This window comes from Ranitomeya variabilis, chromosome 5 (genome assembly GCF_051348905.1).
Source record: "Ranitomeya variabilis isolate aRanVar5 chromosome 5, aRanVar5.hap1, whole genome shotgun sequence".
In the NCBI taxonomy this organism is placed as follows: domain Eukaryota; kingdom Metazoa; phylum Chordata; class Amphibia; order Anura; family Dendrobatidae; genus Ranitomeya; species Ranitomeya variabilis.
This window is the reverse complement of record NC_135236.1, coordinates 253,307,185-253,325,340: the sequence shown is the minus strand read 5'-3', so window position 1 is coordinate 253,325,340 and position 18,156 is coordinate 253,307,185. Positions and strand designations below refer to the sequence as shown.

General features: G+C 44.5%; 1 protein-coding gene across 3 annotated transcripts in view; it reads right to left on the bottom strand.

Moving 5' to 3' along the window:
• Positions 1 to 2,282: 2,282 nt before the first annotated feature.
• The window catches only part of ICE2 (interactor of little elongation complex ELL subunit 2), a 173,481-nt gene continuing 157,607 nt past the window's right edge, over positions 2,283 to 18,156 (bottom strand). For all 3 annotated transcript variants that reach the window (XM_077264062.1, XM_077264064.1, XM_077264065.1), the window contains 2 exons: positions 17,464 to 17,719; positions 2,283 to 2,799 (listed from right to left, as the gene is read on the bottom strand). In XM_077264062.1, coding sequence (XP_077120177.1) covers positions 2,626 to 2,799; positions 17,464 to 17,719 — 430 coding nt within the window. In that variant the 3' untranslated portion in view covers positions 2,283 to 2,625. The remainder of the gene's footprint in view (positions 2,800 to 17,463; positions 17,720 to 18,156) is intronic.

Here is an 18,156-nt window from a genome sequence, read left to right as displayed (position 1 = left end):
GGTCCGGTCTCATGGGAGTCGCTGGCGCTTGGTCTGGTGCTTCCTCTCTTCTTACGGTGCCGTCCTCCTCCTGTCTTTCCTGTGGATGGTGCTTCCTACGTCATCCACAGTGTTCCACTTCATGCTTCTGTGCAGGCGTACTTCTCTTCCCTGACTAGGGCAGAACAAACTACTGCAGTGAGCATGTGCCAGCGCTCTTTTGACCTTTCCTGGCGCAAGGGCACTGCAGTGCTTTGCTCTGCCCTCGGAATGGCACAGAGAAGTGCCCCTGTGCAGAAGCTTGAAGGGGAACACTGTGAATGATGTAGGGTGCATCATCCACAAGAAGCACAGGAGGACGGCATCGCAATGAGAGGAAGCGCGACCTAGACCAGTGACACCCATTGGTCCGGACTCCGTGAGTGTGAAAAATATTAGAGATATAGTATGTCAATCATTGTATCCTATTTGGCATGGGCTTATAAAAGGCCCTTCGTTTGTGCAGCTGTAACAGAGCACCTACCTGCACAGGTGATCAAGCCTAAAAAAGGCTGTGACAGATTTCACATCTTGAGCCAGCTAAGCTCAGAACACAAGGCTTATCTGCATCTGGAGTCCATGCAGTGTAACTGCTTTGTTTATACAGCTAGGATTTCATAAGGAGAATATGGACTTATCATATGTCCTAGCCACATATCAATTACATTTTTGAGATACCTGGAACATGCTGATCGCCTTCCAGGGCCTCGATCTACTCTACCACCCCAAGGTGGGGCATTACGTAGAATGGCTAGTAGGAGCCAAGTAATAAAGCTGTGTTTGGTCTGAACATGTAGCAGGGGCCTGGCTGGATCTAATGGCACCAAAACCGCCTCCCTAGGACCATCCATTAAGGAGTTATGACTAGTGATAAGCGAATATACTCGTTACTTGAGATTTCTTGAGCATGCTCGGGGGTCCTCAGAGTTTTAGTTTTTAACGCCGCAGCTGAATGATTTACATCTGTTAGCCAGCATAAGTACATGTGGGGATTACCTCGTTGCTATGGCATCCCCACATGTACTTATGCTGGATAACAGTTGTAAATCATTGTAAAGCTAAAAACTAAATCTCCGAGCACTAAAAAATACTCGGAGGACCCCTGAGCGTGCTCGAGAAATCTTGAGTAAACGAGTATATTCGCTCATCACTAGTTATGACCCATCTTAGGTTTTAGCATTTTTAGCTGCCAGAGGCAAGGGAAGGGATTTAGGTTCAGCCCAAACGACAGTGATCCAGAGGGGTTAAATGCTTGTGTAAAGCATGGCCTATTATTTTTTCTCTATGTGGTCATGACAACACATCGTGTGGGGAGAAGTCATGGAATGGAGGGGAACATCAGCCTCCCATATGTCAGCCCCTCCCTTGCAAGCCAGGCCTTTCATCTGACTGGTAACTGACTCATATTCTGGATACTTTGTCTTCCCACTATTGTATTTACATATCTGACCATTGGATATGTATAACCATTGTGTATAGTGTTTTGCCTAGTGTGCCCTTAAGGAGATTTAATATATAATTTAACCTTGGGTTGTTCTCATCACCATCCACAAGTGCATATTCTCTGCTTAACTTTCCATGCTACCAGGGCTGGTTTCTGGCTCAATATAATCTCGTTAAAGGACCAGGCTTATATCTAGCAAGGAATTGGTGGCAGTCCTACTGGGCTGACCAGGTGCTGTTTCACCAATGCTAGTGAAAGGGCCTCTCAGCCGGTCGGGGTTGTGAGTGAGTGTGATGCCACGTCAGTCACTGTGTGGGCCACATTCTATCACAACCGTACCTTCCTGGGCCTGTGTAGACAGGGGATGTCTGGGTAAAACTATGCCAAGCTGACCTTACATGTCCCCAGGGTGCGCGGAATGTCACATTGCTGCAAGTGAGCAGAGCATACCACGTGATCCCTTGGACGTAACAGTGATGTCAGGCGGGGTGGCGATGTGCGGGTTCCTCACATGTGGTGGCAGCGGTGGGATGCTGCGTGATTTCTCTGGTGCCATCCTTCACAGTAAGTGTAATAAAAGGTCTTTTTTTGCCTTGCAAGGTAAATTGAAGCCATATGTGCAGCATTGTAAAATGTTGTTGCATGGGGCTCAAAGGTGATGGCCGTAGGATATATATATATATATATATATATATATATATATATATATATATATATATATATATATATATATATATATATAAATAAACGGTGACAGGTTCACTTTAATACCATCATCGCTCTATATGTAACTAGTGGGTACAATAAAGACCACTAGGCTGCCAAGAGTAATACGTTGTTTATTTCATACATTTTTATGCCTCAATGCAATATCCATTCATATGCCACTAGAGACGTTGATGGGGCTTTCTTCTAGGAGGTATATTTAGAAGTTTTTAAAAAGTCAGAGTAGCAAGTTTGTGCATATTAATATTTTATGTAACCCAATAGGGCATGATGAGGAATTATAGAGAATGGACGTCATAGAGCCTCCAGTATATCACATTGTGAATTTTGCAAACCACTAGTCTCTGCTTACACATGAGCTTGTGTAGACTGCTGACAATGACAAGAAGCCATGCCTCCTCCACTTAATACTCGGTTTTCAGCTAAATACAACAGGGTCATGTATTTTCTGGCAACGCAGCTTGAGCTTTCCAGATCTTCTGTTTTGCTTTCAGGCGTTTTATTCGGTTTCTCTTTTTCTTCGCTGCATTAGTAATGTTAGATGCATTTGTAGGTGGCAAACCTTTAGTCTTCTCTTGTCCGGGAACTTTTCTTGGCTGCTTTAGCTGTAGCTAAGAACATAATAAACAATACACAATGAAACACAAGACTCACTGATCTTGAGTCAAACACATTATAAATGCTTTAAATAAAATAATCTAAAAATGAAAGTCTTAGACTTCCTCAGCCATTCTAACCTTAACACGTTACCTCATACCAGATCACGGCTGACAACCATTAAAGACAAACTAACAGTTATGGTCACAGTTGTAAGAAAATATATACTTTATATTTTCACATCTCACCTGTTTACTCTAAATTCACTTTTGTTCAGGAATTCTATTATTGAATGAAGAAGATCAGGAGAAACTTTGCTATAGTGGCATGTAACTAGAGAAGGGGCCACAGTGGTCCTCTGTTGGAGTCATCCTAGGGCACCACACACGTCCCCCTACCTGCAGGCATCCTGCGCACCTCTTCTTATTAGTATGCTGGCACAAGGTTGTGACTACATCCGGCTGCCGCATAGTACCGTGGAGTACCAATGTGGCCACTGGGTCAGGGTCCTGCATATTGTCTTGTGCAAGTCTCAGGCTATGTGCACACATTGCGGATTAGCCTTAGGAATTTCTGGTGCGGATTCTGCCTCTCCTGGCAGAAAACGCAGCTGCGGATTTGTCACGTTTTTTGTGCAGATCCGCAGCGTTTTTGCTGCTTTTTTTTGCGGATTTGCCCCCTGCGGATTTCTATAATGGAATGGGTAAAAAACGCTGCAGATTCACAAAAAAGAAGTGACATGCTACTTCTTTTAAACCGCAGCGTATCCGCAGCTTTTTTTTTTCTCATTGATTTACATTGTACTGTAAATCAATTGCGGATCTGCAGCGTTTCTGCACCGCAAAAAACGCTGCGGATCCGCAGAGAATCCGCAACGTGTGCACATACCCTAAATATAATTCCTTAATAAAAAAAAATAAAAGAAAAAAAGATATGCTGCTCATCAGCACCACTCTAGTCTATAGGTTGTCACGCAAACTGCATCTTGGCCCCATTAACATGGGGGAAAAAAAGAAGACTACTAATCTCCATTCTATGAACACTGTCAACACTATCTTTTGAATAAAAACCACACAATTTTCTTGTAAAAAAAAAAAAAAAGTTATGTCATAGCAGTTTTCAGCCGCATTGCTTTGTACCTCAACCACACAGATTGAGCAATTCGACACCTCATGGTCAACGGAGATAACGGACCTTCATTATGTGTGTGTTAGAGAGCTGCATGCCGAATCTAGCCATAAACATTTGACATTTTTAGGCCAATTTTGTCAGAATGTTGGCAATTCCCCCTAACAAAAGGAAGCAGTACAAGATTATTTGGCCTACAGTCAACGGTTAAGCCTAGCTAAATTTATATTACAGTCTCGCCACTGTACAGATTATGCACACGTTAACCCATCCAGTTGGCGGCATCTTTGGGTATCTGGTCACATAGATTAATTTCTATTTATGTGCTACAAATCAGCACAAATAATAGATTAAGGGAGTAGTGACCACAAATGGCATGTCGGTTCATACATTCATGATAGAGAAACACTGCGGTCTACGAGAAGGTCTGTGTTAACTGTGAAGAAATCTAATCCTATTATACACAAACACAAGAGGCTGTGCCACTATTAACTCAGGTGTGTTAGAGGAAGAAAGGCTTCTTTATCCCACAGATAGGCTGGAACTTGCAGAACTCGCATTATGGGCCCCACCTGACAAACCTACGATAAGATGAGAGGGGGAGGAGAAGAGGTGGGAACGCTAAAAACTGAATTCATTGCTATCATAATCAGCGCTTATTATATGGACACAGAAGACAGATAAGACAAAAAAAAATATTCTATTGGTATCCCACTGCAAGTAAATAAAAGAAACTATATCAAGAAATCTTCTGTAAGACAACCGGCTGCCGCAGAACAACTCTGCCACAGCCTGCATTAAGTGACAAAACATTAAGCCACCCCTTGGCTAAGTCCCAGCCTGTTAGCCATCTACCCACCAGAAGTGGAAGAGATCAGAAGACGTTAACTTTCTAAAAGAACCATTGGGAAAATTGACAGTGTGCACAATTCTAGATTTAGTGCTCCTTTAAGATGGTCAAAAGTATGTTTGAACTTATAGTGACAACCTCAGACACAGACTACTACTCCACTCATTACCAGGAGTAAGCAATTCATGACAGACGTCTAAATCACATTTACATTACATTTCTAAAATGAGGCAGAATAGATGAATGATATTCGGAAAAAAAAATCATACATTAATAGCTGCTTTACTGTTCCAAAGTTTTCCAAGACATGACCAGTTAGAAGGCTTCTGTCATTAGGATAACCTGTTTTCTTGCCATATTGAAGCTAGAAATTAGCCAATAAATTAGCAAGATCCTGGTCCAGTCATCATGACACAATTCTTTGGCCATAAGATGTCATTGTTGTGGCATGGCCCACATTATGTTGTGTAGGGGGACGATAGTTGGCCGAATAAGTCTTTATGAGAATGCTTGCTCTTGATCACTAGGCCAAGTGACCAGCTGATGAACAAGCATAAATCACACATTTAATAAGGCCTGAAAAATTATCAATGGTGCAGCACATCTAATCATGTAAACAATATACATGCTTAAAATGTTGGCACCCTTGAAATAGTTCCAGAAAATTATTGCGCTGTTTTGTAATACACGCTTATTTTCTTTTGTGTATCCGAACACCATAAAAAAACGGAAAATTGGACATCATTATACACTAAACCCAAAAAATGGGCCAGACAACATTATTGGCACCTTCAACTTAATATTTGGTTGTACACCTTTTGGAATAAATAACTGCAGTCGCTCGATTCCTATAACCATCAACAAGGTTCTTACACCTCAACCGGAATTTTGGACCATTCTTCTTTTGCAAACTGCTCCAGGTCTCTCATATTAGAAGGGTGAAGTCTACCTACAGTAATTTTAATTTCTCTCCACAGGTGTTCAAGGGGATTTGGTTCCGGATTCATTGCTGGCCACTTCAGAGCTCTCCAACACTTTGTTTTCATCCATTTCTGGGCACTTCTTAAAGTATGTTTGGAGTCATTGTCCTGCTGGAAAACCTATAAACTAGGATGAAAGCCCAGCTTTCTGATACTGGGCACTACATTTAATGATGCCTTGCACACAGTCAAGGCACCCAGTGCCAGAGGCCGCAAAACAACTCCAAATCACCTTTGACCCTCCACCATATTTGACTCCAGGTACTGTGTTCTTTTCTTTGTAGGTCTCATTCCGTTTTCAGTAAACAGTAAAGTGATGTGCTTTACCAAAAAGCTCTAACTTGGTCTCATCTGTTCACAAGATGTTTTCCCAGAAGGATTTTGGCTAACTCATGTACATTTTGCCAAACTGCAGTCTAGCTTTTTTAAATCACTGTCAGCAGTAGTGGGATCATCATGCGTCTCCTGCCATAGTGTTTCATTTTATTCAAATGTAGACTAATAGTTTGTGCTGATACTGATGCACCCCGAGCCTGCAGGACAGCTTGAATTTATTTGGAACTTAATTTTGGGCTGTTTATTCACCATCTGGGACCACACTGCGTTGTATCCTTTCAAGTTTTTTCTGCAGGCCACGTCCAGAGAGGTTAGCTGCAGTGTCATGGGTTGGAAATTTATTGATTATGTTGTGCACCATGGACAAACAAACTTAAAGATATCTGGAGATGGACCTGTAATCTGGAGATTGTTGATATTTTTCAACAATTTTGGTTCCCAAGTCCTCAGACAGTTCTTTTCTCCTCTTCCTGTTCTCCATGATTAGTGTGGCAAAAACAGACACACAATGCACAGATTGAGTCAATGTCTCCCCCTTTTTATCTGGTTTCAGGTTTGACTTTTATATTGCCCACATCTGTTACTTCCTACAGGCGATTTTGAACGAGCATCACATGCTTGAAACAAATTTGTTTACCCACAATTTTAGAAAGGTGCCAACAATTTTGTCTGGCCCATTTTGGGGGTTTTGTTTGAAATATGTCCAATTTTTTTTGCTCTTTTTTGTGTTGTTAAGATACATACAAAGGAAATAAACACGTGTATTGCTCCTCAGACCTTGTGGGGGCATCACAACACAGAACCAAACCCCAATCAGAGGACAATAAAATTCTCACACTCCTTATCTATGAACTGTTCCAATATTTATAGCCACCACTGTTTATCTCTCTCCCTTAATGATAGTTCTGCTTCAAATCACTTGTCTTATCTATTGCATTATTTCTGTGCTGTGTTGTGTATAAATATGTGACTCTTCAAATTTTGTATTAGGGTACCGTCACACAGTGAAATTTCCATCGCTACGACGGTACGATCCGTGACGTTCTAGCGATATCGTTACGATATCGCAGTGTGACACACAGCAGCGATCAGGGACCCTGCTGAGAATCGTACGTCGTAGCAGATCGTTTGGAACTTTCTTTCGTCGCTTGATCACCCGCTGACATCGCTGGATCGTTGTGTGTGACAGCGATCCAGCGATGTGTTCGCTTGTAACCAGGGTAAACATCGGGTAACTAAGCGCAGGGCCGCGCTTAGTAACCCGATGTTTACCCTGGTTACAAGCGTAAACGTAAAAAAAACAAACAGTACATACTTACATTCCGGTGTCAGTCCTCCGGCGTCTCAGCTTCTCTGCACTGTGTGAGCGCCTGCCGGCCGGAAAGCGAGCACAGCGGTGACGTCACCGCTCTGCTTTCCGGCTATGGCGCTTACACAGTGGAGAGAAGCAGAACGCCGGGGACAGACACCGGAATGTGAGTATGTACTGTTTTTTTTTTTTATGTTAACGCTGGTAACCAGGGTAAACATCGGGTTACTAAGCGCGGCCCTGCGCTTAGTAACCCGATGTTTACCCTGGTTACCCGGGGACTTCGGCATCGCTCCAGCGCCGTGATTGCAAAGTGTGACCGCAGTCTACGACGCTGGAGCGATATTCATGCGACGCTGCGACGTCACGAATCGTGCCGTCGCAGCGATGGAAATTTCACTGTGTGACGGTACCCTTAGTCTATGCCTAATGAAGAGACCCGAGTTGTCTGGAAAGCTGCAATTTGTTACACTCTTTTCAGTTAGCCATTAAAAGGTATCAACCACTGAGCACTCTTACATTTTAATATTTTTCTATCTACTGGCTAACACGGTACAAAGATATTTATCTTTCCTATAACAGAAGCTCAACATCAAGATATTATCATATGGTTCAATGTCAGTAAACACAACTAACATTTGAGGTCAAGAACATAAGTTGCTGAAGGGTCTGTGAAACCGGTTATACAATCTGAAGTAATAATGAAAGTAATGTTAATGTAATTTATAAATGGATTATTAAATGGATGCGATGGCTACAACAAATCTAAGGGTACCGTCTCACTATACGATTTACCAACGATCACGACCTGCGATACGACCTGGCCGTGATCGTTGGTAAGTCGTTGTGTGGTCGCTGGGGAGCTGTCACACAGACCGCTCTCCAGCGACCAACGATGCCGAGGTTCGCTGGTAACCAGGGTAAACATCGGGTTACTAAGCGCAGGGCCGCGCTTAGTAACCCGATGTTTACCGTGGTTACCAGCGTAAAAGTAAAAAACAAACAAACCGTACATACTCACCATCTGATGTCCGTCAGGTCCCTTGCCGTCTGCTTCCTGCTGTGACTGAGTGCCGCCGTACAGTGAGAGCAGAGCGCAGCGGTGACGTCACCGCTGTGATCTGCTCTCACTTTCCGGCCGACAGACAGTCAGAGCGGGAAGCGGACGGCAAGGGACCTGACGGACATCAGATGGTGAGTATGTACTGTTTGTTTTTTTTTTACTTTTACGCTGGTAACCACGGTAAACATCGGGTTACTAAGCGCGGCCCTGCGCTTAGTAACCCGATGTTTACCCTGGTTACAAGCGAACGCATCGCTGGATCGCTGTCACACACAACGATCCAGCGATGACAGCGGGAGATCCAGCGACAAAAGAAAGTTTCAAACGATCTGCTACGACGTACGATTCTCAGCAGGGTCCCTGATCGCTGCTGCGTGTCAGACACTGCGAGATCGTAACTATATCGCTAGAACGTCACGAATCGTTCCGTCGTAGCGATGAAAATGCCACTGTGTGACGGTACCCTAACAGTTCTGAACTCCTCAGAATGCCTTTATTTTATCTATATATTATAGAAGCAGATTTCATTCAAAAGCACGAAATCCACGTTCACACTGTGCTGTTTAAGGACAATTCTTTTTTTTTTTTTTTTAGGAGTGTATTAGGAAGAGTAACATTATACAGGAAAGATTTTGGACTTTTCTTGTAAGTGTATATTCACACATTGCAGTCATGTCATGATGATGAGATAATTAAACAAAACCAAACCCCCAACATAACTGGGACATGTGCATAAACCATATGACAGAACACACATCAAAAGCGTCAACAATGGCATGAACAAGCGTTCTTGGATCAGTAATGTTATGGCTATAGGTTGCTGCTAGACACAATCTCCCGGGTCAAGAAGATGAAGCACGTGGAAACCTGTTGTGAATTCCGTTCTCGGGCTCCCTCCTGTGGTCATGAGTGGGTACTGTGTGAGTTCTGTTCTTGGGCTCCCTCTGGTGGCCTTTAGCGATACGGCTGGTCTGTAGCTGGGATCCAGCTGCCTCGTTTTCTGCTAGTCTGGCTGCCTATTTAACTCCACCTGGACCTTTACTTGTTGCCTGCTGTCGTTGTATTCAGTACTGGTTCTGATCTCTCTGGACTCCCTTGTGACCTGTCTCCTCCTGGAGAAGCTAAGTCTTGCTAGTTCATGTTTGCTCATTGTTCTCTTGAAAATGTTTCTCAGTATATGATGAGTTCAGTCCAGCTTGCTTATATGTGATTTTCTCGCTTGCTGGAAGCTCTGGGGTGCAGAGTTGCACCCCTCACATCGTGAGTCGGTGTGGGGGTTCTTGTATTCTCTGCGTGGATAATTTTGATAGTATTTTATACTGACCGCACAGATTCCTTGCTATCTTCGGACTATTTAGTGTTAGCGGGCCTCATTTGCTAAAACCGGTTTTCATTTCTACGTTTGTGTTTTCCCCTTAACTCACCGTTATTATTTGTGGGGGGCTGTCTAAACTTTGGGGTAATTTCTCTGAGGCAAGTGAGGCTTTGTTTCTCTCTAGGGGTAGCTAGTTTCTCAGGCTGTGAAGAGGCGTCTAGGTTTTTAGGAACGCTCCACGGCTGCCTATAGTGTGTGTCGATAGGATCAGGGTTGCGGTCAGTACAGTTCCCACATCCCCAGAGCTAGTCTTTAAAATCTGGATATTTATCAGGTCAGTTTTGTGATCCTAACCACCAGGATCATAACAGTACAGCAGGCCATGTGCTTTCTTTTCAAGAAAGTTTTCGCCTGCCGAGCGGAATTATGATGTTGGTAATCGGGAGTTGTTGGCAATGAAGTGGGCATTTAAGGAGTGGCGACATTGGCTTGAGGGAGCCAAACATCGTGTGGTGGTCTTGACGGATCAGAAGAATTTGACTTATCTCGAGTCTGCCAAACGGTTAAATCCTAGACAGGCTCGATGGTCGCTGTTTTTCTCCCGTTTCGATTTCGTGGTTTCATACCTTCCGGGTTCGAAGAACGTGGAGGCTGATGCCCTTTCTAGGAGTTTTGTGCCTGACTCTCCGGGAGTTTCTGAACCGGCTGGTATCCTCAGAGAGGGGGTGATTTTGTCTGCCATCTCCCCTGATTTGCGACGAGTGCTGCAGGAATTTCAGGCCAATAGACCTGACCGTTGTCCACCGGAGAGACTGTCTGTCCCGGATAGATGGACCAGTAGAGTTATTTCCGAGGTTCATTCTTTGGTGTTGGCGGGTCATCCTGGGATTTTTGGTACCAGGGATTTGGTGGCTAGGTCCTTTTGGTGGCCTTCCTTGTCGCGGGATGTGCGTTCCTTTGTGCAGTCCTGTGGGATTTGTGCTCGGGCCAAGCCTTGCTGTTCTCGTGCCAGTGGATTGCTTTTGCCCTTGCCTGTCCCGAAGAGGCCCTGGACGCATATTTCCATGGATTTTATTTCGGATCTTCCAGTCTCTCAGAGGATGTCTGTCATCTGGGTGGTTTGTGATCGTTTTTCTAAAATGGTCCATTTGGTGCCCTTGCCTAAGCTGCCTTCCTCCTCCTTTTTGGTCCCGCTGTTTTTTCAGAATGTGGTTTGTTTGCATGGTATTCCGGAGAACATTGTGTCTGACAGAGGATCCCAGTTTGTGTCCAGATTTTGGGGGTCCATTTGTGCTAAGATGGGCATTGATTTGTCTTTTTCGTCGGCCTTCCATCCTCAGACGAATGGCCAAACCGAACGAACTAATCAGACCTTGGAAACTTATCTGAGATGTTTTGTTTCTGCTGATCAGGATGATTGGGTGACTTTTTTGTCATTGGCTGAGTTCGCCCTCAATAATCGGGCTAGTTCTGCTACTTTGGTTTCGCCTTTTTTTTGTAATTCTGGGTTTCATCCTCGTTTTTCCTCAGGTCAGGTTGAGCCTTCGGACTGTCCTGGGGTGGATTCTGTGGTGGATAGGATGCAGCAGATTTGGAACCAGGTAGTGGACAATTTGACGTTGTCACAGGAGAAGGCTCAGCACTTTGCTAACCGCCGTCGCTGTGTGGGTCCCCAACTTCGTGTGGGGGATTTGGTGTGGTTGTCTTCTCGTTATGTTCCTATGAAGGTTTCCTCTCCTAAGTTCAAGCCTCATTTCATCGGTCCTTATAAGATTTTAGAAATCCTCAACCCTGTGTCATTTCGTTTGGACCTCCCAGCATCGTTTGCCATTCATAATGTGTTCCATAGGTCATTGTTGCGGAGGTATGTGGTGCCTGTGGTTCCTTCTGTTGATCCTCCTGCTCCGGTGTTGGTCGAGGGAGAATTGGAGTATGTGGTGGAGATGATCTTGGATTCTCGTATTTCGAGATGGAAGCTTCAGTACTTAGTTAAATGGAAGGGCTATGGTCAGGAGGATAATTCCTGGGTTGTCGCCTCTGATGTCCATGCGGCCGATTTGGTTCGTGCCTTTCATTTGGCTCGTCCTGATCGGCCTGGGGGCTCTGGTGAGGGTTCGGTGACCCCTCCTCAAGGAGGGGGGGAATACTGTTGTGAATTCCGTTCTCGGGCTCCCTCCTGTGGTCATGAGTGGTACTGTGTGAGTTCTGTTCTTGGGCTCCCTCTGGTGGCCTTTAGCGATACGGCTGGTCTGTAGCTGGGATCCAGCTGCCTCGTTTTCTGCTAGTCTGGCTGCCTATTTAACTCCACCTGGACCTTTACTTGTTGCCTGCTGTCGTTGTATTCAGTACTGGTTCTGATCTCTCTGGACTCCATTGTGATCTGTCTCCTCCTGGAGAAGCTAAGTCTGGCTAGTTCATGTTTGCTCATTGTTCTCTTGAAAATGTTTCTCAGTATATGATGAGTTCAGTCCAGCTTGCTTATATGTGATTTTCTCGCTTGCTGGAAGCTCTGGGGTGCAGAGTTGCGCCTCTCACATCGTGAGTCGGTGTGGGGGTTCTTGTATTCTCTGCGTGGATAATTTTGATAGTATTTTATACTGACCGCACAGATTCCTTGCTATCTTCTGAATATTTAGTGTTAGCGGGCCTCATTTGCTAAAACCTGTTTTCATTTCTACGTTTGTGTTTTCCCCTTAACTCACCGTTATTATTTGTGGGGGGCTGTCTAAACTTTGGGGTAATTTCTCTGAGGCAAGTGAGGCTTTGTTTCTCTCTAGGGGTAGCTAGTTTCTCAGGCTGTGAAGAGGCGTCTAGGTTTTTAGGAACACTCCACGGCTGCCTACAGTGTGTGTCGATAGGATCAGGGTTGCGGTCAGTACAGTTCCCACATCCCCAGAGCTAGTCCTTAAAATCTGGTTATTTAACAGGTCAGTTTTGTGATCCTAACCTCCAGGATCATAACAGAAACCCTTCCCATCCTGGATGGAACACTTATTTTCCTATTCATAAACATATCACATTCCAACATATTTATTTGTTTCCATCTACTCCCCTGGATCCCCCATACACCTCTACATTGCTTACAATGTTATGCAATCATCTTGCCCATTTCTGCCACCTTTCTTTTCTTCCTATCTTTACCGATAGATAAAAGGGCCACTCAACCTTTCACAAATACTTCACTCTTTACCGATAGATAAAAGGGCCACTCAACCTTTCACAAATACTTCACGTTCCTTCACTTCTCATACATTATGCTGATGTATCGACGCTTGTACATTCAGAAAGGCCTTTTGAGCTGCCAAGCATAGCAAATGAATATTCCCTCTCTGACCAGATATATCCGGAACATAATGGAATAACAAGAACCACATTTCATTCACAATGTTATGGCCTGTAACTCGCTGTCAAAGGATTTTTACTTCTTCCCAAAACATCTTAAAGTGACAAAACACAAAAAAAAATCAAGAAAATTAAAAAGAAAAAAAAACAACATCCAAGTACTTCCTCCATTAAAGGGAAATCAGTCACCAGGTTTTTTTTGCCAACTCATCAGAGAGCAGCATGGTGTAATGAAAGAGATCCTGATTACAGCAATGTGTCACTTACTGGGCTGTCTGCTGCAGTTGATAAAATTACTGTTTTATCTGCTGGAGATCTAGCAGTTTTGATAATTCAGTAACAGATTATCATTAGAGGACTAGTAAACCTGCGGCCAGGCAGTCAATCAAATTCATGAGCTCCGCCCTCACCACAGTGTATGCAGAAACCTGCCAATCAGGGATGGGGGCGGGGTTATATAGGGCTCATGAATATGCTTGACTACCTGGAAGCAGGTTTACTAGTCCTCTAATGATAATCTCTTACTGATTTATAAAACTAAAGCAAGCAGCCAGGTAAAGTGGCACATCACTGGAATCAGGGTCTCTGCCTCTACATTATACTACTCAGATTAGGTGGCAAAAACCTGGTGACAGATTCCTTTTAAAGTGGTAGTCCGAAATATAAAATGTCCTATATGCGACGCCATCTGATGACAGTGGATGGCCCTGCAGTCGTATGTTGGACACTTGATGTATCAGACAACCACTTTAAAATCTGTCACCAGGAATAAAGGAAGAAAACAGATATAGAGATTGGCTGTATCAGGGAAACAAAACATAAAGCTAATTATAACAGTGGTTAGGGTGTACAAAAGATATTTATACAGGGCATTTTATGTATCGGACAATCCCTTTAATCCTATACCCTAAGCAGATTGTGTCTTGTATTACAATTAAAGGCAACCTGTTAGAGTAAAACTGAATTTCAAAAGTTATGTTGCCACTTACTTGTAACATACAAGTATACTTATGCAGAGCTCCCATTTCCCTATATATCCCTGTGGGCAATTTTGGAACACTGCTGACAGATTCTATTTTCAATTGGGAAATATAAAAATCAGCTAACCCTTTCTTCGCCTCACTGCACTAGTGTGTGGCTGTGTGACAACTGGCTGGAGCTGGAGTCGGCCTCCTCGCCCTGCGGTAAGGGTACTGTCACACAGTGCAATTTTGATCGCTACGACGGCACGATCCGTGACGTTCCAGCGATATCCATACGATATCGCTGTGTCTGACACGCTACTGCGATCAGGGACCCTGCTGAGAATCGTACGTCGTAGCAGATCGTTTGAAACTTTCTTTCGTCGCTGGATCTCCCGCTGTCATCGCTGGATCGTTGTGTGTGACAGCGATCCAGCGATGCGTTCGCTGGTAACCAGGGTAAACATCGGGTAACTAAGCGCAGGGCCGCGCTTAGTAACCCGATGTTTACCGTGGTTACCAGCGTAAAAGTAAAAAAAAAAAAAAACGTACATGCTCACCATCTGATGTCCGTCAGGTCCCTTGCCGTCCGCTTCCCGCTCTGACTGTCTGCCGGCCGGAAAGTGAGAGCAGATCACAGCGGTGACGTCACCGCTGCGCTCTGCTCTCACTGTACGGCCGGATCTCAGTCAGAGCAGGAAGCGGACGGCAAGGGACCTGACGGACATCAGATGGTGAGCATGTACGGTTTGTTTTTTTTTACTTTTACGCTGGTAACCACGGTAAACATCGGGTTACTAAGCGCGGCCCTGCGCTTAGTAACCCGATGTTTACCCTGGTTACCCGGGGACTTCGGCATCGCTCCAGCGCCGTGATTGCAACGTGTGACCGCAGTCTTCAACGCTGGAGCGATAATCATACGATACTGCGACATCACGAATCGTGCCGTCGTAGCGATCAAAATTGCACTGTGTGACAGTACCCTAAGACGACTGACCGTCGCGCCCCCTTCTCTTTTCCCAGGGACGAAGCTTCATTCAGGCACCAGGCAAGGTGACACTGATCAGCAGCGGATTAGCCTTATTCTCTGCAGGATTTCTCTGCAGTGACGTAACCGCTGTGCTCTGCTTTCACTTTACGGCCGGCAGTCAGTCAGAGCGGGAAGCAGACGGCAAGGGACCTGATGGACACCGGAATGTGAGTATGTACAGTTTGTTTTTTTTTACATTTACGATGGTAACCAGGGTAAACATCGGGTTACTAAGCGCGGCCCTGCGCTTAGTAACCCGATGTTTACCCTGGTTACAAGCGAACACATCGCTGGATCGCTGTCACTCACACTGATCCAGCGATGACAGCGGGAGATCCAGCGACGAAAGAAAGTTCCAAACAATCTGCTACGACGTACGATTCTCAGCGGGGTCCTTGATCGCTGCTGCGTGTCAGACACAGCGATATCGTATGTATATCGCTGGAACGTCACGGATCGTGCCGTCGTAGCGACAAAAGTGCCACTGTGAGACGGTACCCTAATTTATTAGAAGGGCACCTATATTCCTTGTGTGATTTATCATTCAGGTCTAGGGTTAGTGTTCCTTTAAGAAAACACACAGCGGTTTGGATGGATGTTTCTTAAAGGAACACTAACCCTAGAACTGAATGATAAGTCACACAAGAAATATAGTGGTCTGGACACAGCGGTCTGATGGATGTTTCTTATCCTATTCTTAACAGCCTGGAATAAACCATAGAAGGAAAATGCATAATGAATAGACAAAGAGATACCGCTGCAGACTACAAGATGTTAATAATATATTGTAAACTGGAACAATACACGTCCTGAGCTATTCTAGGTCTATTTGCAAGAATCCACTTTTCGGAATTCAGCCAGCTCAGAAGAAAATCCATAGCATTAGTAAGACCAGAGATAAACTATGCTACATAGTGATCTTTATTGCATGAGCATTTGTTCCCCTTTTTTTATCGACTCAGCAACTCTTGGTGGGATCCTCCCAGAATAAAGGTCACTCCAGATGGCAAAGACAATGGAATCAGACTCTTAAAGTTGCAGTGTTTTTAAGTTAGTAAAGCAGAGCTTTATACTCTCCCTGCTCCGCTCATACAACAGTGCAGAAGACAAGGCTCGGGGTTACAGCAGATTCTCCTTGTAGCGACATACAGTAAAGGGATCCTGGAGACATTACGATAAGTGCTTGGAAATTGGCAGAGTTCGGCAGTTCTCCTGACTGCAGCCATTATCCCAGGCCGCTATGGTGTCTGATCCAAGAATGACATCAAACTCCGTTCTCTCCAAATATTCAACTCCCTCCTCCTCCTCTACAAGGAGAGGTCTGACTCTTTCCAGCAGCAATAAAACCCACGTCTCCACACACACGGCTTTCCCACCACTCCTGTTCTCATGAGCACACCTACTAGCAATTCTTTAGAATTTACATGGTTTTATGGGAATGGTCGTAGCTATGGCAAAACCCCAATGATTTTGGTTCTGCAACTGTGCAAAAAGAAACATGGCAATGTATCCATATAAAAAAAAACAAATCAATGGATATCTAACAGTATATGGAAAAGACAACATGAAGGGTTACTCATTGTTACAGTGGGATTTCTATAACTACAACCAGATGTAACTCACTACAGAGTAATGGAAGCCAGAAATGTGCATGATCTCATAGCAACACACTAAATAGCAAACCCTCCGAATAATACTAGGAAGAGAACTGCTTTCTCTGTTCTACTAGGCCATATGTGATTATGGGGCGCCACAAGCTTAGTGATCTGCTGCAAAGTTCAGCTATCATTTCAGTATATGACTTAGGGGTTCTAGCTGCAGCACCAACCTAAATGGGAAGCCATAAAATGTTAATTATATGACAACCACCTTAAAAGGCAAATGTGGTGAAGTATGAAAGATGAGGCACGTTACATTTCATTACTGCGTTATATGTCCGTTGTATGCAGACCTTGCTCGGATCACAATACCTGGCCTGACCGGCGAGTCTCCTGGCCTGAAACCCCTTGCCTTATACATTGCTTATGGGACAGTTCAGGTCAGGGGACCAGCCAGAAGGGCCAGGCATTGCGATCCCAGCACAGATTCTATACCATGTGTAAACCTGGCCTTAGGATATAAAGTTGGCTATTCTTTACATCTAGCTTTATGATTTCACGTTACAGTGTTTATTATATACGGCAATAAATATAAAATCCTGCACTGATTTCTCCTGTTGAGAACCTATGTAAGAGGCCGGGCACAGCCAGCGGTTTCAGAACCTACACCTCCTACACTGTGGATAATGTCTGCCCCCAGTGTCCGGAATGTGCAGAACTCCGCAGTAAACGCTACAATCCATGCTTCACTACTTGGACACTTACGTGGTCTATTCCTGTATCCTGCTCTGGTGCAGGTGGGAAAGTGCAAGGCGGACGGCCATGGAGAATGTGATACTTCAACAACAGATTGGGATTTAAAGGCACCCAGGGAACAGACAGGGAGGATGGTGCTTCAGGGGCATGACAGTGGGCAACATGCAGGTTATAGGCTCCTCTTATGTGATCCTCAGTACTTTTATAGAGGTGGACAGAGGAGTCTCCAGACACGTGGCTCAAGAGGTAGGATCCATCCTGGAAACTGCATTGAAAACAAATAGAATTCAGTGTAGAATGAAAAACCCTAAATGTATCAATTATATCACTTCCCCTTACAATTGGCATGTTGCAGTGTATTAATAGTAGACCTAGTAACAATGATGGATCTCCAAATTTATCACTCTGGTAGAGGTAGTGGTAGCATGCACAACCTTCTGGGTTACCAGGACCCGTGGGCAGACCCAGAAGCAGAGCAGCGTGCGGAGATCTGCTGCTCCATGTATATTGCCTTCTATGTTAGCATAGCCACATGGACTGAATCAATCATGTACAGTATATTCCGCTCCGTCATACAAGCTTTGTGTTTGATGTGACTACGACAGGTGTGTAAACCAAGCCTGGCATATCACGGATGAGAAGCTTCCGGAATGAGTCACTATTTCAGTGGAACTCTTAGAAAGTCCATTTACATTGTGTGAA